At 42.9% G+C, this 24,006-nt stretch overlaps 1 protein-coding gene and 1 long non-coding RNA gene across 4 annotated transcripts in view; one reads left to right on the top strand and one right to left on the bottom strand.

Annotated features, from left to right (window-relative positions):
- BBS4 (Bardet-Biedl syndrome 4) overlaps window positions 1-23,450 on the top strand; it is a 60,122-nt gene extending 36,672 nt beyond the window's left edge. Inside the window, exons 3-16 of one of the 2 annotated variants that reach the window (XM_024761698.1) lie at window positions 1,284-1,363; window positions 3,335-3,398; window positions 5,265-5,376; window positions 6,353-6,425; window positions 11,529-11,582; window positions 13,693-13,820; window positions 16,211-16,265; window positions 17,245-17,313; window positions 18,277-18,429; window positions 18,522-18,693; window positions 20,367-20,436; window positions 21,062-21,203; window positions 21,760-21,961; window positions 22,510-23,450. In XM_024761698.1, the coding sequence (XP_024617466.1) occupies window positions 1,284-1,363; window positions 3,335-3,398; window positions 5,265-5,376; window positions 6,353-6,425; window positions 11,529-11,582; window positions 13,693-13,820; window positions 16,211-16,265; window positions 17,245-17,313; window positions 18,277-18,429; window positions 18,522-18,693; window positions 20,367-20,436; window positions 21,062-21,203; window positions 21,760-21,961; window positions 22,510-22,619 (1,484 nt within the window). In that variant the 3' untranslated portion in view covers window positions 22,620-23,450. The remainder of the gene's footprint in view (window positions 1-1,283; window positions 1,364-3,334; window positions 3,399-5,264; window positions 5,377-6,352; window positions 6,426-11,528; window positions 11,583-13,692; window positions 13,821-16,210; window positions 16,266-17,244; window positions 17,314-18,276; window positions 18,430-18,521; window positions 18,694-20,366; window positions 20,437-21,061; window positions 21,204-21,759; window positions 21,962-22,509) is intronic. The other variant, XM_024761699.1, reaches the window with a different exon arrangement.
- On the bottom strand, window positions 6,957-21,066 carry LOC112410890 (uncharacterized). 2 transcript variants are annotated; one of them, XR_003005519.1, is made up of 4 exons: window positions 20,203-21,066; window positions 13,996-16,634; window positions 13,747-13,802; window positions 6,957-7,090 (listed from the first exon to the last, which is right to left on the bottom strand). It is a non-coding gene; the product is annotated as an uncharacterized LOC112410890 (long non-coding RNA). The 2 variants fall into 2 exon arrangements; XR_003005520.1 differs by lacking the exons at window positions 6,957-7,090; window positions 13,747-13,802 and having other exon boundaries at window positions 13,816-14,159; window positions 14,605-14,689; window positions 16,496-16,634.
- Window positions 23,451-24,006: the final 556 nt, after the last annotated feature.

The following is a 24,006-nucleotide window of genomic DNA, read 5'->3' as shown; positions in this document are numbered from 1 at the left end:
ATCCATACTTTGTCATAATTTCACTTCACAGATTCTGTTGCTGTTCCTTATTCTTGGGAAAGACTAAGCAGCATTCTTAATTTTTGTGTTCCTGCAGTGTTAATTCTGGGTCACAGTAAGCTTTTTTTCCTTCCCATCATACTACGGACATATAAGTCTTGGGTTTTCCGTTGATATATCGCCTAAGGTTCTGGAACAGAGCAATTACAAATGATCACAAATCATTTCCCTTTCTTCCCCTGCTATACCCTTTCTTTTACATTTTAAAAAATCAGGGAAGTACCCTGGTGGTCCAGTGGTTAACACTCCGTGCTGCCACTGCAGGGGGTGTGGGTTCCATCTCTGGTCAGGGACTAAGATCCAGCGTGTTGCGTGGTGTGGCCAACAAAAAACAACAAAAAGAAAATGATCATTAAAACAGAACAAAACAAAACAGGGATTACCTCAAGCATGTATTAAAATGCATAAAAAATACAAACACCTGTGTACTTACAGGCCAGATTTAATAAATAAATACACTTGGCCATGTATACTTTAGAGCTTTTAACTTTTTTGATAAATAAAGCATTTAACAGTTGAAATCTCCTTTTTATTGCTTCGTAATTCTACTCTTCCCTCCTCCTTCCTTGAGGTCACCACTGTTCTGAGGTTGGTGTGAATACTTGCCCTCCTTTTTACCATAGAAAAATAATTTCTTAATGAATTTTTACCTATATTTTAATTGAATTCAAAGGGATAGTAACTCAGGGTTTCTGTATCATGAACCGTTTTCAGTGGCTCAAGTAGTTTTCTCCTTGTTGACTTCTTATTCCTGGACAACAGTATAATGTTTCACATTTGAGCTATTGCTAAGACTGTGTTTAGCTATTTTTGGTCCTGTGATCTATCAGATGTGATATTAACTATGGTAGGTATATTTTGTTAGTAACACTCCTGAAATATCCTTTGGAAAGTCATATTATTCACGTTCTAAAACCAAGGAGAGAGAGAGGAAAGAGGGAAAGAATGATTCTGTTTTTCTCTTCAGGCAAGTTATCAGTTGAGAAACTGACATTATAAATGACCAAAACTGAACAGAAGTGTATATTCAATGTGTAATAGTAGGACAAGTATCTCTTAATTTGGTAATCCACACATTGTTGATGCACTGTGTTCTCATGGTCAGCAGCATGAAGAATTTAACGCGATATTACAGTATATGCCTGTGGTTAGCTGAGGACAGTGCTCAAGGAGAAAACCTAACGACGACTGTGTTGTTTGTTTTGTCAAAACATGCTACCCAGCTCCAGAGTTTCCTATTTTGGAGAAGCAGAACTGGTTGATACATCTCCACTATATCCGGAAGGATTATGAAGCATGCAAGGTGAGAGGCCAATGATAGGAAACGTGAGAGGCAGGCTTTGGTTAGGCAACTAACTGTGTCTGTCACTCAGAGTTTGTGTGACAGTTTAGCTCTCACTAAAAATGTATGAAATCTCATTTCTCTGCATTTTGTGTATTGGTTAGCTTTTGCTATGATAATGCTGCTTAAGAAACAACCTCAAAATGTCAGTGGCCTCTAACAACAGATACTTATTACTACTCATGGGCCTTCAGATTGGCTGTTAGGTTGGCTGGGTTTGACCACAGGCTGTGGGTCAGGTTCAGGTGTGCTCCATGTGTCTTCTCATTTCAAGACCAGGCTGAAGGAGCAGCCACTCTCTGGGACTTGTTGGTCTCATAGTGGAGAGCAGATGTTCAATATGGCATAGTATTTAACTGTTTGATCTCTGGATAGGTGGAAAATGGTATTTCATTGAGTTTTATAATTCTCTTACTATGGTGAGCTTGGTCCTTTATATATTTTAAAACCATTTGTATTTTCTCTAAACGGTATCTTTGGTAACTTACTATGTACATTACATACTTGCTGGCAGAGAATAGTATCATCATGCAAAATATATCCCTGGTATTCTCGGTTTTTGGCATTCGGAGCTTTGTAATGCTTTTAAGGTTGTAGTTTTTATACCTGTGACATTTGTACCTATGACAATGTAAAGAACTAGCAATGTTCCAGCATGGATCTTGAAAGATTTTTTTTTCATCTGTGATATTATCCTTTTCTTATTTCCCTTTTCCTTTATTGACCACTTTCTCTGTTTCCTTTTTTTTGGCTTCTCTTCTTTTGCTTTTTTCTTAAGAGTTGGGGCTATTTCTAGGTTCTGTCCTTGACTCCTTTCTCTGCTCATTCCACACACTTCTTCCTGATCTTAGAGATGCGTACTGAGTGCTTCCCAGGCATTTCAAATTCATCTTTTCTGTAGCTGAATTTATCTTCTTCTTTCCAAACCTATTTCTTCTCCTGTTCCCTGTCTCGGGGATAGGTACCATCATTCACCCAGCTGTCTGTGTCAGAATCCTCTGACCCACTTTCCCTAATATAATATAGATAATCATCAAGTTCTAGAGATCCTTCTCTTACTATCTCAAGACATTGTCCACCCCTGCCACGCCTTAGTTAATCCCTGTCATTTTTATTTAAATTAACCACAAGAGTTCTTATGCCAGCATTGCCTCTAATTTTGCCTCCTTTCCATCTATTTCCACAATGTTCCAAAAATGGAGCAAATAGAATCAGGTTACTTCCCACTTAAAATTTATCACGATTTTCCCATTGCTCTCGACCTTTTTTAGCATGGCATTTGAAGCCCTTCTCTCTCTGACTCTCTGGGCCACCTCAGCTTTTCCTCCATCCCTTGCTAACACAGGATTTGAAACTGTTCACTACCCTGGAAAGCCTTCCCTGATTCTCCAGGTTAGAATCAGGTGATTGCCCTCTGAGCTGTATAGCTCCCTGGTCTTAGCCCATCATAGGACAAAGGTAGAGCCTGTACTTTGCTCATCAGAGAGCTCCTAGCATCTATAATGGTGCATGGAAATCTCTTCATAGTTTTCTTAGCCTGCCTAGTTAGAGTGTAGATAGGAGTTGGTGAACTTTTTCTGTTAAGGGGCCAGATGGTAAATACTTTAGGCTTTGCAGGCCACAGATAGTCTCTGTCTTATATACTTCATCTTCTCTTATTTTTTAATAACCCTTTAAAAATAAAAAAAACACTCTTAGCTTGAGACCTGTACAAAAATAGGCTATGTGAGTCGGATTTGGCCTGTGGGCTGTACTTTCCTGACCCCTGTTCTAGGGGTCAAATAAATTTTAAAAATCTGAATGAACTACTTTATTAGTCATCATTGGTATTGTAGATTTCTTACATGTACTCCTTGTCCATGTTTACCTTTTCTTAAAAACACTTGAAGACACTTAACCACTACTCAGAAGTATTGTTTGTTTCTTTTTCAGGATGTTATCAAAGAACAGCTTCAGGAGACTCAGGGGTTATGTGAATATGCTATCTATGTCCAAGGTAAGACATATATTTCTTCTCTTCTTGCCAGAGAAATGCACACTCTGCCTAGGTTCTGGAAAAAGAGCAAACAACTTACAAAATACTTAAATTCAAGTAAATGTTCCACAAATCTCTTATTCAATATTACTGTTTTTTGAAATCGGAACATGATTATTGTGCTGGATTTGACCTCAGAAATGACTAGTTCTCTTAAAAAAACTTGCTACTGTCCTTCACCCCTATTCTAGTTTCCGGCTAGTGTTTTTCAGAACAGTTGTTAGGGTCCCTGCCTCATGCAGCAGTTTCAGGTGCAGAAGAGGCTTTTGGAACGGTTCCTTGTAGTCAAGCTAAAAGAGATAAGGAAAAGCTTGAGGAATTTTTGTAAGGTGAGTCAGGATGAAGGGAAGAAGCCTAGAGGTATACAGGATAAAACAGAGAATAAATGAAATTCAACAGAAATCAAGTATAGGAACTATGGACTGGAATTTTACTCTGTAGTGCCCAAAGTAGCATCCTTAGTTTTCCCAGGAATTATCTTTTTGACTCTGTGATGTAAATGAATAGTTTTGTTTACCATTCATTGTATTTGTAGTCTTCAGATTAATATATAATTTTCTGACATAATTGGTAAGATACTGACATATCTAGGACATCATGGCAAATAATGCTCTTTTTTTAAAAATAAATTATTTATTTGTTTTTATTTTTCACAATGTTGGGTCATTGTTGCTGTGTGTGGGCTTTCTCTAGTTGTGGCGAGCAGGGGCTACTCTTCGTTGTGGTGCGCGGGCTTCTCGTTGCGGTGGCTTCTCTTGTTGCAGAGCACGGGCTCTAGGCACGCGGGCTTCAGTAGTTGTGGCGCGTGGGCTCAGTAGTTGTGGCTTGCAGGCTCTTGAGCGCAGGCTCGATAGTTGTGGCGCACGGGCATAATTGCTCCGCGGCGGCATGTGGGATCTTCCCAGGCCAAGGCTCGAACCCGTGTCCTCGGCATTGGCAGGTAGATTCTTAACTACTGGACCACCAGGGAAGCCCAAATAATGCTCTTTTATTCCCAATATCACAAGTTCCAGACTTATAGTGCCTGGTAGTAGTTAAGCATGTAAATTCTTCTGAAAAATGATTATTCTGATTGGTTGCTATACTGAAAACCAAGTCTGAAATATTACTGCATTCTTTGCCAGCATCTCCTTGTTGGACTTGAGTTATTGATTGCACTTGCCCCATTTGGGTGTACTCTCTGAAAACTATCAGGTGGATGTCGGAATTATCATGATAAATAGAGCATCTGATAAGGAGCTATAAGAATGTTCTTATAGTGAAGAGTTTGTGGGATAATTTACAAGGCACCCGATTATCTGCGTGGTGGAAGCTGGGAGTGGAGGAATAGGTAGATTCCAGATACCTTAAAAAAAAGGTTTTAGGGCTTCCCTGGTGGTGCAGTGGTTGAGAATCTGCCTGCCAATGCAGGGGACACGGGTTCGAGTCCTGTGGCAACTAGGCCCGTGAGCCACAACTACTGAGCCTGCGCGTCTGGAGCCTGTACTCCGCAACAAGAGAGGCCGCGATAGTGAGAGGCCTGCGCGCTGCGATGAAGCGTGGCCCCCGCTTGCCACAACTAGAGAAAGCCCTCGCACAGAAACGAAAACCCAACACAGCCAAAAATAAATAAATTAATTAATTAAAAAAAAAAAGGTTTATAGCTCATCAACAACTTTGCTGCTTGTTTCAATCCATCTGAAGTCATATCTGATTGTATTAGACACAATTATCCAAAGGATTTCTTTGATATGATTTCCTACCTCCCTCTCCTCCAATTTTTCAGATGTCAGGCTCCATTCTTCCTAGAACATGATTTTATTTTCTGTGTTTTCTCTTTCTTGGCAGCATTGATATTTCGCCTGGAAGGAAATATCCAAGAATCCCTAGAACTCTTTCAGACGTGTGCTGTTCTCAGCCCTCAGTCTGCTGATAACCTCAAGCAGGTGGCCAGATCTTTGTGAGTATTGGCAGCCTGGAGGCCCTAGGGCACTGACAGAGAACAATGTAAAGTGCATTCTCAGGCTGGAGCTGCTTCTGGCAGCCGGATACACAGAGGGAGGGTTGCTTAATGGATATAATAGATTCACTTTGAAGAGTGTGGATTAATTTTGAAATTTGAGAAAATGAGATAACTAGTATAAAGGAACTGAGTATTTCAAACACTGTATATTCTAGTTTGATGGGGGAACACCGATAATGTTTCTCATATAAATCGGAACATTTTGTGCCTCAAGTACTCCAATGTATTGGCAGCCCATGGAATTTTTCTCACCTACTGTTCCAACACTTAGCATAATACTAGATACACAGTAGGTTTTTAGTAAGTGTTTGTTGAGTGAATGCCCTGAAGGTTCCTGGATGCAGGCAACCTCCAGTTGTCTTTATAAGCTGTTAAGTACTAATAGCTTTACTACTCCAGAGTAGTAAAGTGTTCTGTGGAGTTCCCACTCACTTTCTTACCTGCGTTGTCATTCATAACCTGCACTGTCTTTGCATAGAGGCTGATTTTCCCGTGTCTCCAGAATGATGATCCAGTGTCAAGGAAAGAGACTTAGTTTGGGAGGGAAGGGCCTGCCCCTAATAGATCATGATGAAAAATTGTGGTAGTTTTTGTTTAACATGGTCATTAGTTTGGCTTGTTTCTTTTTTGGTCTACGTTTGTAGTACATTGTAGAAAATAAATTACAGAAGACTTTCACTAAAATTGGTGTAGAATGGGCCCAAGGCCTTGGAACCAACTCTGTTCCCACCAAGAGAGCTTCTGCTGTTGGTGTGCAGCAGCCTCACTGGCTAAACCAGCACAGCCAGCTTACAGGGAAGAGGCGTCCCGAATTCTCTGCTGGCTGGAGCATGAGTCAGATGTGGGACTGGTGGGGTTATAGTCTCGTAAAAGCTTTGCGTTAATAATCACAGAAAATGTGTTTTTTCCCCAGATTTCTTTTGGGAAAACATAAAGCTGCCACTGAAGTATATAATGAAGCAGCTAAACTTAACCAGAAAGATTGGGTAAGTAGGGAACTTTGTTATTAGTGACATGCTAATGGCTCCATTTATCATATGGCTATCTTTTGTTATTATTACTGAATTCTTACATGCCAAAATTGTATTTTATCCTCACACTTGATCGATGATGTGGCTGGGTATAAGATCAAAAATCATGTTTCCTCGTAACTCAGCAGACATTGCTGCCTAGTTTTCTGGCTGTCAGTGTTGTTGATGAGCAGTCTGTTACCAGTCTGATTCTTGCTGATAACCCCACTTTCCTGTAGAAGCTTTGAGGATTTTCTATCATTGGAGTTCTGAAATGTCAGTAATAGTTGTCTAGATGTGTTTCTTTTCTCTTTTATCCCCCTTATCTGTGGACATGCAGTTGGCTCTTTCACTTTGAAGACACTTGCCTTTCTTTGGGTCAGCAAGGTTTCTTTTTTTTTGAGTAGTTCTTTGATTATTTTTTCCTCTCTATTGTCTCTTTGTATTAGTTAGGGATTGTGTGTAACTGCAACAAAACATTTTATTAAACATTGGCTTTATAAATTAGGAGTTTATTTTTTTCTTATGAAACAAGAAATCCAGGTAAGTAGTTGCCAACATTGATTTGGTGGTCCAGCGATATCAATGCTGAGGATTTTTCTTCATGGTTATGACTGCTGCAGCTCTAACATCACATCATTCTAGGAATGCAACAAAGAGAAAAGGAATAACCTTCATCAAGGAAGTATAATTTTCCCAGAAATCCCCAACAGACTTTCACTTACATCACACCAACTACGCCTTTTGTAAGGAAGGTTGGGAAATGTATTGTCACTGTAAACAAAATTAGGGTTCTGTTGGTAAGGTAAACAGAGAGAGTGAATGTTGGGTAAATAACTAGCAGCATTTGCCACACTGTTTTCTACTCTATCAGACGTGTTCTGTACCTGTTCTACTTGTCTCCTAACTTGCTTCTCATATTTTCTACCTCTTTGTCTTTGCTGTACATTCAGAGACATTTCCTCAGTCTTATCTTCCAGATCATCACGTCTGTTTTTAGCTATATTCACATTCTGTTATTTAGCCTACCTGTTCAATATTTTTTATTTCAGTAATTACATTTTTAATTTCTAAGAACTTTGTCTTTTCTTGCAGCAGCCTCTCCATGTCTTTGACCCTTTGAAGTTCTGTTCTGCTTTCCACAATTATCTTTTTCTTCCTCTGTTTTCGTTCTTCTCTTTCATGCTATTGGTTTTTTCAAAATATCTGATGATTCTTAGACATATCTAAGAGTGAAGGATTAGATTGATTAATAGAAAGAGCTAGCATGGGTTTTCCCTGCAGTTCTTATGGCACTATCATTATTATTATTTTTAAAAAATATTCATTTGGTTGCACTGGGTCTTAGTTGCGGCAGGCGGGCTCCTTAGTTGCAGCTTGCCAGCTCCTTAGTTGCAGCACGTGGCCTCCTTAGTTGTGGCATGCGAACTCTTAGTTGCGGCATGCACGTGGGATCTAGTTCCCTGACCAGGGATCAAACCCCAGCCCCCTGCACTGCGAGTGTAGAGTCTTAACCACTGTGCCACCAGGGAAGTCTCACAGCACTATTATTTTTGTCAGTCACTTTTCTTCTGCAGGTCTAAAGACTGAGATGTTTAAGTCTTTATGCCATTGAGTATTTTATAGCCAAAGGCCAAAGTAAAGCTACAGATAAAGGAAAATTGAGTTGCCGTTTCATTCACTTCGTCCTTCTTTCAACAAATGAACGTCTGTGTGCCAGGCACTGGGCTGCAGATGCAAAGATGGATTGGTGGTTTATGGGACAATCAACTAGAATAGGAAATACAGGAAGGAAGAGGAGCAAGTTTTGGGAGAGGGTGATGATAACAAATCAGAGTTAAGTCCTGTCTTTTAGAAGATTATGGACATGATGAATTGTATCTTCTGGTAGGATATCTAAATTGAGATGTATCCAATACATGGCAGATATAGAAATCTGAAACTCAAGTGTTCTGAGCTAGAGATACACATTTTGGAGTCAACAACTTAAAGGTGATCATTAAAACAATGAAATTGAATGAGCTCACTCTGCAGTGAGCTGAGGATGGAATCCTGGAAAAAACAGTTTGAAGGGCTGAGCTGAAGAGAAAATGAGCCCATAGATGGAGACAGAGAGGAAGTGAGACAGGAGAGCTCAGGGACAGGACAGGGGGAATGGAGAATGTCTTTCAGTTTGTCCAGTTGGTTGAAAGAGCTCATTTGGTATTACTGACTCACCTGGGATAACCAGTCCATTGGTGCCAGTAGAGGTGGTCATTCCCCAAACAGCCACTCTCTGCCCTACATGCTTCATGAGTGCCTGTGGCCTGTAGTAAACCTTGTAGCCCTACTTCCTTCGACTCATCAGGGTATTCCACACTCTGGCCGCAGCAGGGGAATAATAATTCCTCCTGCCATGATCTCATTTGACTTGTGGAACAGCTGTTAAGTAGGGAGAATTTCCCGTATTGATAGATGAGGAAGCTGAGGCTTTGGGAGATGGAGTGACTTGCTGAAGGGCACACAGTGAGGTAGTGGCAGAACCAGAGCCAGAATTCAGGCCTAGAATCTAGGATTCCTCACTTTCGGCCTGTGATCTTTCTACTGTACCAATTGCCCTTGCAGGATGTCTGCTGCATCTTCTCACCCCATGAAAGACAGGATTTAACTCTGATTTGTTCTAGTTTCCTTTTCAAATTTCAAGAATTTTCTTGGTTGTCAGTTTGTTTAAGGCATATTGCTACTGCTTTCTCAAATAATATCTATGAGAAATGATTTAAAAAGGTTACGGGTTAGTTACCTTCCAGTACATTTAAAGGACAAGTAGGGCTACATTTCTCCTCTCCAGCTCCCTGTGTATATTCTTATAGGGTGATGAAGTGGAAGGTATACAAGTTTTATTTTAAAAAAATTTTTTTTTGGCTGAGCTGGGTCTTTGTTGCTGCTTGTGGGCTTTCTCTAGTTTTGGCGAGCGGGGGCTACTCTTTGTTGCGGTGTGTAGGCTTCTCATTGCAGTGGCTTCTTTTGTGGAGCATGGGCTCTAGGCGCGCAGGTTCCAGTAATTGCAGCATGTGGGCTCAGCAGTTGCAGCATGCGGGCCCCAGAGCACGCGGGCTTCAGTAGTTGCGGCACATGGGCTCAGTAGTTGTGGCTTGTGGGCTCTAGAACACGGGCTCAGTGGTTGTGGTGCACAGGATTAGCTGCCCTGCGGCATGTGGGATCTTTCCGGACCAGGGATCGAGCCCCTGTCCCCTGCATTGGCAGGCGGATTCTTAACCACTGGACCATCAGGGAAGTCTGGTATACAAGTTTTAGAGACAGGCCTGAGTTCAAATCCCAATGCTTTGCAATGTGTGGAAATTATTTGGATTATGACTTTTTAAAAATAAATTTATTTATGTATGTATGCATGCATGCTGAGCCGGGTCTTAGTTGCGGCACGTGGGATCTTCATTGCAGCATGCGGACTCTTAGTTGCAGCATGCATGTGGGATCTAGTTCCCTGACCAGGGATCGAACCTTGGCCCCCTGCATTGGGAGTGCCGAGTCTTACCCACTGGACCACCAGGGAAGTCCCTGGATTGTGATTGAAGAAAAAAAATTTTTTTGTAATGTGACACATTCATCAGAAATTTGAACATGATTCAGTATCAGCAGTTACTAATTTTTTTTCAAGTATGATAATGGTATTGTGGGTAGCTTAAAAAAAAAAGAGATCTTATCCTTTAGAAATACATACTGAAATATTTGTGGGGTATTTGCTTACAAAAGTAGTGGGAGAGATGGGGGGGTATGGATTGGATGATTGTTGGAGCAGGATGATGAGTACAGGCTGATTCTGTCTACATTTATATATGGTTGAAATTCTTTAAGGTTTAGAACTAAGAAAAAGAAATCCCAGCGCTGATACTTTTTGTCCTAAGTTAGGCAAACTACTTCTCTGAGCTTCCATTTTCTTACCTCTGAAATCAGAATTGTTATACTTATGTTGCAGATTTGCTGGGAAAATTAAAGTATATGAAAAACATCTGGCATAGAATCACTGATTGCTATTTTGTTGTTGTTATGTTAGGGAACTTGGAAAACATTAAACCAGTTGTTGTCTCTGAGCCCTATAAGGTTCATGTTTCTTCCGAGAGGGACACTTCTGGGTCTGAATATGCTTCTCCACCTCCCCACTACTAACAAGATGGTCCTTACTGTTTCCCAGGAGCAGTTTTCTCACCCTTGCATTTTCCTTTCTCTAAAGCTGCCTTAAATAAAGGGAGGTTTAATATAAGGGAGTTCGAGAGATTTTACAGAACACAAGGTCAGGAAATACAGATTGGTCTTGCAGTGAACTAGAACTGGAAAGATGTCAGCAACCAAGGTAGCTTCTCTGCATTTCTGCTTGATTTATTTTCTTTCTGTAGATCAGAGGTTGGCAAATTTTTTTGTAAAGGGCAGGGTAGTAAATATTTTAAGCTTTGTGGATTTATACAGTCTTTGTTGCAACTACTTGACTCTGAAGTTCTAGTGTGAAAGAACTGTAGACGACATAACAAGCGGTCGTAGCTGTGTTCCAATACAGCTTGATTTGCAGAAAAAGGCAGAGGATGGATTTGGCCAGTGGGCCAGAGTTTGCTGACCTGTGCTGTAGTCTTCTGAAGATCAGCTCCAATTACATCTATGTATTCCATCCTAGTGGCCTCCAGATGGCGCGGTCAGTCCCCAAGTCCATACCACCTAGTGAATTCCTAGATTCCTAAGAAAAGGACTCTGACTGACACACACACATACCTCCTTAGGGTTGGAGAAGGGGCTGTGGTAGTCTCTTCTGAGAAGAGGGGACAAAGGGTTTGTTCAGTGAGCAGCCCTTAGAGGAAAAAAGGTGTAGGAATGGGCTGGGCATGCACTCCAAGGTACTCAATAGACCCAGGAAGATCACTGGTTTATTCTGCTTTTATCTCTTATAATCTGTTTAAGATTCAAGTAAAAAATTAACCATAGTGCATGTTTTAAAGTTTAAATTTTGCCGATCAGTAATAATCTCTAGACGCCTGTTGTTTCACTCTGTTACTGTGGAACTTAGTAAGTTGTTTTCCTTTCTTTTGTGTGTAGGAGATCTGTCATAACCTAGGAGTTTGCTACATTTACCTGAAACAGTTGGACAAGGTAATTTATAGAAATGGTGGTGGTGGCTGAGCGGTTGGCTGGGGATTTCACTGAGGGTACACTTGTTACAGAGGTGCCATTGCTCATTTTGTATTATTCCTACTGCTTGCCGAGATTTTTAGAAGTAAAAATTGAAACTGCCATATACATTTATCCCCATTTTTATTCTCGTTTGTCACTAGTCATCTGTTTTTTTTTCTTTCTTTCTGCTTTTAACAAGAAAGTGACAAATTCTAGAAATATTATTAGGGAATGGCAATCTAATTGCTTTCTTCCTCTCTTCTTATTTTCCACCCCCTAGTTTAATTTTCTAGAATGGAAACACAAATGTTCAATAAAACTTAGATATCAAAAAGTGGACCTATAAGTCTTAAAAGTGTAGTTATGACCTTGTGAGCTATCTTATGCTCCAGTGGCAACTGATTTTAGTTTTCAAGGTCATTGGAAATTAATTTTTTTTTTTTTTCTTTGCGGTACGCGGGCCTCTCACTGTTGTGGCCTCTCCCGTCGCGGAGCACAGGCTCCGGACGCGCAGGCTCAGCGGCCACGGCTCACGGGCCCAGCCGCTCCGCGGCATGTGGGATCTTCCCACACCGGGGCACAAACCCATGTCCCCTGCATTGGCAGGCGGACTCTCAACCACTGTGCCACCAGGGAAGCCCGGAAATGAATTTTTAATCTTAAATAGATTTGATTTCTGAGAGTTTGTTTTTAAGGTTATTTTCCGTGTGAGATTTTTATGTTTCATTTTTATATTTCATTGTGATTAGGCTACAGTGCCTAAGGCTCTTACATCAGATAAAACATTTGCGCTTACCCTGATACTCAGATAAGGGAAAAAATGTATATATCTTAATTGAGGGATAGACCAAATTATAGAGAACTCTAAAAGTTAATGATAGTGGGGTTGGGTAGAGTTTCCTTCATAAAGCTCCCACTTAGTGATTATGAAGTTTTATTCTCCTTTCTCCAGTGCTGACAGGACTGAGAATCTGAATTAGTTGATACCCATTTGACAGTGTTTAATATATATCAATTTGTAAACTGATGCAACCTAATCAATCCCTCAGGGGTATGAAAAAAACCCTGTACATCAGCAGTTGAGGTATGAGAATAAGTTTTGCTCCTGTGAGATATATAAAAATAAATAATACCTATATCTGTGTAAATAAAATATACATATTTAGTGGGTCCCTTAGGTTTTCTGGGCAGATCTAGATCTTCAGTGTTACATATTTGGTTAGGAGCTTTCTCTCTTCAGAGGATATTTCAAGCATCTACAAGGAAGTGATTAGGATGGGTATTTATGGCAGAAAGTGAAGAGTGAATACTCAGTTGAACTGAGTAAGTACATATCTATTCACAGGATTATTCTGAGCCCAGGGAGAGGTGGAATTGGTTTTTGGTCAGACCTGTATGGAGGAGAAGCATTATATTTAGATTTTACTATAAAGCCTACAGGCTAAGCAAATACAGTACCTGGCATTTATAGAAATACTTGTTGAATCAGTGAAGGACTAAACGAAGCCCTTTTCATCATCTACGAGGACATAAGCTCTTGCGTTAGCTCTGGTATACTAGTACCTAGAGCAACAGCCCTTTTCATCATCTACGAGGACATAAGCTCTTGCGTTAGCTCTGGTATACTAGTACCTAGAGCAACAGGCACTTGAATACATGTTGAATGAATAAATGAGGGTTCATTCATTCATCAAAATATTGGTGAGGAAAACGAGGTCCACCCTGGGGAAGGCTGTGCATTTGGTCAGTGGTGCAGCTGGGGTCGAGTTTGGGGCAGACCATGATATCCCTTTTGACTTACGAAATACGAGTCATGGGTGTGAATATCAAAAAGCAGAAAACACTCAAAAAGTTTAATCATCTGTACAAGCCTCCCAAGTGGCTCTAGAGGCAGACACTCCATGTTGCCAGCTGTCCTATGAGCAAGCACGGTTTGGGTATGTTTTCGTTTTTTGGGTAGTGGGGCATTTGCTGAAATGTGATATTCCTACATTAGTATAGCAGGAGCTCTGTCTTTACATTAGCCATACAAGGTCATTGTCCTTTCACGGTAGTGATCTGGTTCTCTTTACTCTGTCAATCTTGTTAGGCACAAGACCAGTTGCACAATGCCCTACATCTTAACAGGCATGATCTGACTTACATAATGCTGGGCAAGATCCATTTGCTGGAGGGAGACTTGGACAAGGCCATCGAAATCTACAAGAAAGCAGTGGAGTAAGTGTGTCTGTTCCTTTAGAGCAGCAAGAAACTAAAACAAAAATGGGAGCAGACATGAACTCCCAAGTCCAAGAGAGAACACGTCTGACTGTTAAAGCCAGAGTTACTTTTAAGCTAAGGTTTAGAGCTCCCGATTGTTTAAATAAGGAAGACAGACATGTTTCTTTCTCACCCATCAGTGTGGCTGGTCTAGCCTAGCTGGGCAGCTTTGCTCCACAAGATCAATCTGGGATCCAGGTTCCTTCCATGTTCCTTCCTCATCATTCCTGCAGACATTCTGTGGTTCGAAATTAGTGAGGTGGCCACATCTAGCTGCAAGGGAGGTGGGCAGATGTGCTTAGGAGGAAGGAGAGAGCAGATTTTGGAGTCAGCTGGCAGTCTGCCATTGTGGTTTTAAACTTTATAAAAGATCTTGTGTTTCAGGATATTAGGGAGAGAAATCTCCTGATTGAGTAATAAAGATCTGGCCTTGTTAGCTTGAGATTGAGACCAATATCATGCTTTTGAAAAATGTCATTAGGGTCAGCCAAGCCCCCCTTGAAAATGTAACTGACTGGCTTTCCCAGTGTGGTGTTCTGCGTTTCTTTTCTAGGGACACATGCTATCTTGTCTTTTCTGTCTGGGGTCTTGTGTTTAAGTGGGAGAGCTGTAGCAAAATGCTGTAGTGTCTTGTTTGGTCAGTTAATAGAATGACTCATCTGTGGTTTAAGGCCACAAAGTCTGTTACTCCTGATAATTAGACTTTGAACTAAACGTAGATTTCTATTAATTTGTTAATTACCTTTGTCTTCTACTATGATAGTAACTTTTCTGGTTATATTAGTCACAACACTGCTTTTGGAATTTTCTTCAACCATATTTTATACCTGAAAAGACATAAAAATCCTTTGGTTTAAGCTACAAAAGAGACTTCTGTCATCAAAAGGCTAAGTTTATATGGACAAGTAGGAAGGAAGCCATGTAGCGTATGTTAAAGTCTCTTTGGTGCTGGGTGGAAGCTTTAATCCCTGACCCCTGCATTCTATAAGTTGGCTCTTTGAGCTTATTAGCTCATATAAATTACATTAGCTCACACATTCTTCTAGTGGCTGGTCAAGGACTTAAGTCACTGAAATTCTCAAAGGAGAAAACAGGTCAGCTGAGCATTTGGAGCCTCACTGCAATTATAGAAACCATTGTTTATGACCCGCAGCTTTGGAGAGAGTAGTCATGTTTTGGTGGGGGGATGGACACCCACCAGAATCATGGAAGTTACTTACTTGCTTTGGGGGAGGAAGTGATTAGGATGGGTATTTATGGCAGAAAGTGAAGGGTGAATACTCAGTTGAACTGAGTAAGCTCTGTCTGGCCAGCTCAGGCCTCCCCAGGCTGGGGCTTTGGCCCCTGTGGTTCTGGTCTCCCCATAGGTGACCAGCACCCTACCTCATTCCTTAGAAACAGGAGACACTGTTCTTCACCTTCTGTCATTTTCACTGTTGAAGCTGTCTGGTGATCCTGTAGTCAGATCATGTGAGCTCAGTGTTGCTTTCGTTTTGTGACAAAGACAGATGTCATTGAGGGATTGGAAAGGCAGATAATCTTTTACTTAAGCCGGTGTTTACTCCACAAAGCCAACAGCTAATTCTTTCCTAGAGTGGGTATGTGTCTTCCTTCTTTAGTTTGGCTGTTTAGTATGGCTTTTTGTTTAATGTGGAGAGCAGAGCATTAGGGGCCTTGGGATCCTAAATTACGTGGGAAATTATGCTGGCTGGCACTGAGCGCAGTGAGAACAGGAAAAAAAATATCTCACAAGAGGGAAAGGGCTAAAACTGTGTGTTCTAGACTGACTTGGTTTACAGGGCATTATTCTTGAATTCTATCAGTGTAATCAAGACAGTGGCACAAAATATTCCATAGGTTCTTTCTAAGGACTTTGGCCCTAAAAAAAGGTCCTGCGAAAGGAGTCTGAGTTCCACTCTTTTTTTTTTTTTTTCTTTTTTTTTGCGGTACGCGGGCCTCTCACTGTTGTGGCCTCTCCCATTGCGGAGCACAGGCTCTGGACGCGCAGGCTCAGTGGCCACGGCTCACGGGCCCAGCCGCTCCGCGGCATGTGGGATCTTCCCAGACCAGGGCACGAACCGTGTCCCCTGCATCGGCAGGTGGACTCTCAACCACTGCGCCACCAAGGAAGCCCCCAAGTCCCATTCTTTCTTGCTGAGCAATCCTCCCTGTAGCTACGGTTGAGGTGACCTACTTTGGAAGGAAATTCCCAAATCCCTTTGAGAATTCCTATGGGTAGTGGGAGGCACAGTGGTGTCTCAGGTAGTGCACAAGGGTGAATTACTATGTGTGTATCTTAGTGTCTCTCATACACATCTTGTTTCCCTCTGAGCATCTCTGTGTTGCAGGTTCTCACCAGAAAATACAGAACTTCTCACAACTTTAGGATTACTCTACCTCCAGGTAAGACGAATTCTTTGCTCACCCATGCATTGACGTTAGAAGTGTTTTTGGGTTTGTGTGTGTTGTGGTTTTCCTGCATTTTAACTTTAACACAACTTACTAAAGGTCATAAAGACATGAACTTTACTCTCTGCATTTGATATTCTTTGTCTGCTAAAGGAATTAATTTTCAGCATTCAAATCAGAAGCAGGTAAGTCTGTTTGAGCCTCAGTGCAACTACAGTTCTTACCCAACCAAGGCAGGAACACATACGAGAAGTAACTGGGGTCAGAGGGGCTGGCATTTTGTGGTGGGAGGAGAAGCTGTGGTACCGCTAGGGCTTTGGGGCAAAGGCCATTCCTGTTGTTCCTTCTTCCCAGCCACGTCCTCTAGAAAAGAGAGAAGGCAAAGCATTGTCTAGAATAAAAAGTCTCCTCTCCCCTCCACATTCCCGAGTGTGGGTGGGATTCTCTTGGCCCCATCGCTGTTCTGTGTCTGCCTGAGCCCCTGGGACCCAGGGATCCCTCAGGGCTTCTCCCTGCCCCACACACCCCATCGAAGCCCCTGGTTTCCCTCTTAGCTGATCCTGCCTCCAGCCCTGCCTTTGTGGTGGCCTTTTCGTTTGTTTCAGTTTTCTTTAAAAGGAGCTTAACCCTGGGCCTTCCCGGGCTCTGGCTTGGGAGGCTGGCCCCAGGGGAGATGCGGCGAACCGGCCCGTTTCCTGCCAAGAGGCCACGGGTGGAACAGTGCTAGTAGTGTGGCAGACGCTGTTCCTGGCAAACAGCTACTTTGACCTTATCAGGGGACAAATCAACAAAACAGGAGGGAAAACAAACGTGGGGATCTTAATTTCCTCTTTTAAAGAATCCGGTATCTGTAGCTCTTTTTCTGTCCGAAGAACCCGGAAAAGTCAGGGTGTGTCTGATGAGGGTGTGCTTGGCCAGTCTCCTTAACTACCGTCCCCCCAGTGTAATTCTCTGGCTTTTGCTTTTTCCCAAGCTTGGCATTTACCAGAAGGCATTTGAACATCTTGGAAATGCACTGACTTACGACCCCACCAACTACAAGGTACTGCAGGCTGTCAAACCCCAGAGCCTTCACACAGATGGTCTCACCACTCCTAAAGGTGATCTGGCCCTAGAAAGCGTTCTGTATATCTGAGAAAGTACTTTTTCCTTAGAAAAGTTATAAATAAGCATGGCTCTCATTTGAAAATACTGTAAAGTGTCAGTGCTCTGCTTCTTATCTTCTAAAAGAGCACATTTGTTATATTGGGCCTGTTAACTTATGCAGAAAGCAAAACTGTAGTGCTGGTAAAGTTTTATATGTTACTTAGGAAATTGGCAGAGCCTCTATAACTACTGTCAGAAATAAATCTGCTGAAAAGACTTGATTCCTGATGAATCTGAGATTACAACTCTTGTCCAGATACGACTTTGGGGAGGAGGAGATCATCATGTATCACTGAGGGAGATGCAGCAAAACCGGCTGTTAACAGTACAGACTCAGTCCTATCTTGGAAGTCGTAGTAGCCTGACGTAGCACCCCACCTTAACCCTTTTCCTTAGAGACATGAAAAGCTTGATCAGTGAAGCCTAAGGCTGACTCACCCTCTGCCCTGTGGCAGAAGGAGCTGCACCTTAGTGGCCAAAGACAGGTGCACCTGAGTTGTCTAGAGCACTTGGTGTACCAAGTAGGGGCTGTAGGGAACAGGTTAAAGGTGCTTTTTACTTACAGGGCCCCGATACTCTGAAATAGTGACTCCCCTGGCCACCAGCAGGAAAGAAGTAAGCTGGGTAAAGTCAGTGACTTTTCTATATTATGCCAAAGAGAGCCAGCGTGGGGTGCGGGAGTGTTCTTCATGAGTGTCTGTTCCAATAGCTTGGATATAGTATATAGGTCCCTGGAAGCAGCTTTTCAGTCCCACCAGTGCTGATGGGCCTGCTGAGTATCTACACTCAGGAAGGCTACTTCACTGCAACAGCCTTTTGGATGACTGAATTACCAACTTTCCACATCCCATGTTTTCAGGCCATCTTGGCAGCAGGCAGCATGATGCAGACCCATGGGGACTTTGACGTTGCCCTCACCAAGTACAGAATTGTAGCTTGTGCTGTTCCAGAAAGTCCTCCACTCTGGAATAACATTGGAATGTGTTTCTTTGGCAAGAAGAAATACGTGGCAGTGAGTGTCTCCTCATTTTCTTGGTTTGTGTTCAGATACTGGTTCTGCCAGCTTGCCCCAGCCTCTCACCGAGTGCCTGCTCTCTCCTCCAGGCTATCAGCTGCCTGAAACGAGCCAACTACTTGGCACCCTTCGATTGGAAGATTCTGTATAATTTGGGCCTTGTCCACTTGACCATGCAGCAGTATGCATCAGCCTTCCATTTTCTCAGTGCAGCCATCAACTTCCAGCCAAAGATGGGGGAGCTCTACATGCTCTTGGCTGGTAAGAGACATTTGTGTGAAGAACCCCTTTCGCAGTCTGTACTCAGGGAAAAATGAATTAGAATCACAGGAGACCAGCGGTTAAATGTCCCATAGAAGCCATTCCCTTGCAGATCCCATAGGAATCCGGATTACTGTCCTGGAGTTTGAAGAAATATGAAAGAAAAAGATGACAAAGCACCTTGTTGCTTCTCACTTAGGGGAATTTCACTCAGAGACCAGCAGGTTCAATCAGGTTCGTCTCCAGTTCATCTTTTAACAGTGGTTTTCCCATGACAGTTCATATATTGAATCCAGCCAAGCTCCAGTTATCAGCAGGTGTTAAGATCTTGGGCTTTAAGTAGGGTCCTACCTCTACTACTTACTAGCTATATCTCATAGGGTTGATGAAAGGATTACATGATTAGACACAATGAATGTTAACTACTGGTTTTGTTGTCATTATATAATTAGTCTATTATTATTGTTGCTCTACAGTATAAAAGTACTGACTAAATATTCTTTCTGGGGGATACTTCTCCTTATACTAAATATTCTTTCCGGAGATACTTCTCCGTATACTAAAGTCAAGAAATGTATACCTAAAAGCAGTTTCCATGTTCTCATTGACAGTAGTCCTCAGGTGTGTTTTTGGGTTTTTTTTTTGTTTGTTTGTTTGTTTTGGTCATTACTGTGAGGTTCTAATTTATAAGAGAAAGGTTGCAAAAACAAATTGAGTGGTGGTTACTTGGGGGCTGTCTGAATACAAAGATAGCCCAGTCATAATGGGATACAGGAATGTAAACAAATAGCTGTACCGTATGGCATAAGCAGCAATTCTAACTTCGCAAAGTAGAGATGATCTTCACACTGAGTTGTGCAAAGATAAGCTGGAATTCAGTAGTACAGAATGGCTGCTAAGTCCCTGAGTAAAGGCATGCAGCCATGAAACTGCAAGAGGTACCAGGCCATTAGTGGGCAATAGCGTTGTAGAACGTGGTGGGAGATGAGTCAGGAGAGGTAGTCTGGCGTCAGAGTATGGAGGACCATTGAGTACAGCACAGGGACTGTACACTTGATCCCAGAGGCTCTTTTTCCCAGCTGTGTTCGTGGATCTCCTCTTGTGTCTAGTAGAAGTAGATGAACAGCTGGGGAGGTGGAGCGGGCAGGGCTTCCAGAGCAGCTCTGCTGTTGTTTGGGTTATAGGTCAGGCTTTCAGAAAATACCGATTTAAAAAGGGGAGAGTGTTCTGTTGCTAAACAAAAGTTTAAAGGTACGGTTATGGGTGCTGGAGAGCATTGAGCATGTCAGTATTCCTGAGTAGGCCAGTGACGCGGTCAGATTTGTCTCAGTCAGCGAGATACCTGGCAGCCTGCGCTGTGGCAAGCGGGACAGTGCCCTTGGGGAACAAAACGGAAGGCCTGACACGACTAAACCAGGGCAGTGTCACCAAAGAAGCTGTAAAAAATGGAATTCATGGAACCCGGCCGCTGACTAACTGTGGAGGGGGGACCGTTGAACAAGATGATACCTGGAATCCAAGCTGAGTGGCTGCACAGACAGTGGTGCCAGGAGCTGGGCGGGCACAGCAGGAGTTAGTTAGGTTTGGTGGCTGAATGAACTGCCGTCTTGAAACACTGCCTGTGTTTTCTCCGCTGGGCTTTTCAGCCACTGCACTCACTTTCTTCGTTGCAGTGGCTCTGACCAATCTGGAAGACACAGAGAATGCCAGGAGAGCCTACACAGAAGCAGTCCGCCTGGATAAGTAAGCCGCCCTGTCGGGAACGCCGCTGGGAGGGCTGGGCGCCGCAGAGCCGCGAGGTGGCGCCATGGCCCCGGCGTTGCCGAGCCAGCCCAGCTGCTCGCTCTCCGTGCCTCTGTGCACAGGGGGCCTCTGCGCTGCAGGACGTGGCTCTGAGCACAGAGTGGCTCGGCAGGACCCGACGCTGACTCTTTCTGAGAAAACGTTTCCAGCCCTTAGTAGTCAGGAGACCAGAGAAAGTGAGAGCTGGCAGTGGGCTTGGGCTGTTGATAGCTGTGGGCCTGCTGGAATGTCACATGGGACTCTGGGCTCAGTTTAATTTAAGATAAACTTGACTCTCCTGGGGTATATTCCACTGGCCTCTGTTAGGCAGCAGGGTAGGGACCTGTTTTTTGTCTCTTTTGAGGGCTGAGATGTCAGTCTTGGTCCCAGTACCTGCTTTGCTGGTTGGGAAGTTAATTCCCTGATTCTTCTCCAAAGGTCCACAGAACACGTGTGTGCCCCACCTTGCTGTGGAGTGGAGCTGTCTGTATTTAGCCAGTTTTATTTTTGTGCAGTGAGAAGGATCTCTAAATGACCATGTGTTGCAAAGCCCCAGCTCCATAAAGATCGCTGTCTGTTTGCACAGGTGTAACCCTTTGGTAAACCTGAACTATGCTGTGCTGCTGTACAACCAGGGAGAGGAGAGGGGCGCCCTGGCCCAGTACCAGGAGATGGAGAAGAAAGTCAACCTACTCAAGGACAGCAGCTCCCTGGAATTTGACCCGGAGGTAAGCCTTAGCTCCTAGGAGTCATAAGCAAGCTGTCACGAGACTTTTGAATCAAGCCCAAATAACCCAAATATAAGGTGTTATATAGGCTCATGCCTGTTTTGGCTTAGACATTCCTAGTGGCATGAATTCTTCAATTAAGAACAGCTTGAGAAGAAACTTTCCTGGACGAAAATAATAAGAGGAAATTCAGGCTTACTGAGTTATATCTATTATTGATAGACCTCAGCTCAAATGAGTTGTATTATGTCTCTTTGTAGCTCCCTCCCATTCTCCTCACATAGGAAAAAGGCAGGAATTTAGTCCAACAATGCACCAAACTTGAATTGTTGGGTTTGAGAGCCTTTAAAGAACTCCCTTGCCATCCACTCAGGGCAATGTGGTCTCTGCTGTTTGAGAATGATTTCTTTGCAGTGTTTCCTCCCTCAAATGCTAGTACAGCAGACACTATTTCAGCTAATCCCCACCTGCCTGCTGAAGACCTGGGATGAGGCTTGTCTCTGCTGGTCAGCCCTGTGACTCTTTTTTTTTTTTTTCCTTCCCACGTGGGCACAAGATGGTGGAGATGGCCCAGAAGTTGGGAGCTGCTCTCCAGGTCGGGGAGGCACTGGTCTGGACTAAACCAGTTAAAGATCCCAAATCAAAGCAGCGGACCACTTCAACCGGTAAAGCCGCCAGTTTCCAGCAGCCTCTGGGTTCTAATCAAGCTCTAGGACAGGCAATGTCTTCAGCAGCCGCATATAGGAAGCTCCCGTCAGGTAGGAAGCGACACACAGCTATATGAAGACCTGTGGGTACAAGCCACATGTGCCTGCAAAGAGATTACAGCTTGGAATGAGGCTTGTGCTTTTCAGACTCAGGACACATCCAACGTAGTGCTGCCTAGAAGGGGAAAAAGGCCCAAGGGTGGCCGAACTGTCACTTGTTTCCTTAAGGCAATTTGTGTAAAAGTTAACAGCTACTGGCAGGCTTAGCTGGACGTCGGTACGCTGGGTCTTTACAATATTCAGGGTTAGAAATACATTGCGGCACCTTCCGTTACGGAGTCTCACGTTAATTCTCACTGCCTTTTTATAAGTCAGCATGGTGCAGGTAATTAAACATTTCTTTTATGAGGTCATTGAAGGCACACTTGACTGTTGCTTTATTTCTTCAGTTATGGTCTTCCTTCACAGCTGCCCAAATATGCCACAGTCCCACTAGTCTCAGAAAATATGGGGTTTTTTTCTTGAAACTTGACAGTGAAAATATTGATTTCTTCTGGAACCATGGAACTGAGAATTCAAGCTGTTTGTTTTGTTACTAGGTGTCGGAGGAACATCCCAGCTCACAAAGCCAGCATCTCTTCCTCTGGAGCCAGAGCCCACTGTGGAAGCGCAACCCACGGAAGCATCAGCACAAATAAGAGAAAAATAGGTGTAGGATGAGCCGAGAGTTGGGGTTTCTTGGGCGAGGATGTTCCAGATTAGCAAAGGTCCCGTGACACAGGCAGCACGGAGGCCAGCACGTTCCCTGGGCATCACGAGCTGGAACGCAGAACGCGTTACAATGATCACGAGGAGGCTGAGGCCTGCGCAGCCCCTGCTGCCCCCTCAGCCAGAAACGAGCGAGAAGATGGCCCAGACAGGTTCCCGAAGAATTGAGAGCAAGACCTCGGCTCTATGTATGTAGTTCCAAGAGCCAGCAGGGCATGTGATGCTATCTGTGTTGGAAAGCACTTTCTCTTGGCTGGCGGACCCCTTCCTTTGTGGAAGGAAAGTCTGAGACAGACCTCTGCGCAGCAGTCCTGTCATGACAAAGCCTTGTCTCAGCTGAGCTGATCCTTGGGCTGTGTGGTATATCAGCCACTGAAGCAAACACAAATCTTTGATTAATAAGCCAGCTCTAATAGTCTAAAAGAAAAAAAAAAAATGATGAAACAAGCTCTTTAAATTGAGGCCCAGGCTACTGAGTGAGTATCCCAGCTGCACTTTCCCAAAAGCATCCAGAACAAGTCCCTATATCTTGTTCTTGAGAGGTCAGTGTAGAGCCAGACCATGTCAGGATGAAAAGAAGTAAAGGGCTGGTCTGGTGTCAGCACCAAGGATTTAACAAAAAGGAAGTGCTGCTTAACTGAGGAATTTTTATTTGACAATCAATGATACCACTAACCAGATGTTATCAATACATTATCTCTATAGATACTTTTCAGAATAAAGATTATGTATCATCCCTTTGGGGAAAGTTATAAAAACTTTTTAAAAGAAACTTGTACCTGCTCAGTCTTTGGGGCTTGTGGATTTGCAGTCTCTCATTCACGCTGTTGAGAAAGGAGCTATTCTAATTCCTAGTATGGGAGTTGCTCAGGTCATCACAGGAAAAATTACATGACAATTAGAAAAATGAGACCAAGTACACAGTTACAGATACAGACATGGTTTTAGATGGCTCAAATTAGAGGCAAGAAAGCGGAAGTATGGAGGAGCAATGGGAAAAGTGTTCTTCTTACTGAATAATATTAGTACAAAACGAAGTAAAATTTTGGAGTGTATGATTACAATGATCATTTTGTTCTTAAGGAAAAATCCCTATTGTCTGATAATAGAGAGTAGCTCACAATGGACCAATCCTCCCACGGACAACAAATATAAACCAGTGGGTAAATGTAAAATACTATCTTGGTTTAATTTAAAAAAAATACACATAACTGTTCCAAGTAAAAATTATAACATTATAACTAAAGGACAAGGGGGTATATGGAAATTTATGGTTGAAAGGTTTTTATATTTCACATGATATGGTACAAAACGAATCCTAAATAGTT

The sequence above is a fragment of the Neophocaena asiaeorientalis genome, unplaced genomic scaffold (genome assembly GCF_003031525.2).
Source record: "Neophocaena asiaeorientalis asiaeorientalis breed wild unplaced genomic scaffold, Neophocaena_asiaeorientalis_V1.1 scaffold54, whole genome shotgun sequence".
In the NCBI taxonomy this organism is placed as follows: domain Eukaryota; kingdom Metazoa; phylum Chordata; class Mammalia; order Artiodactyla; family Phocoenidae; genus Neophocaena; species Neophocaena asiaeorientalis.
Note: the sequence above shows the minus strand (reverse complement) of the source record. Positions and strands in the feature narration are given on the sequence as shown.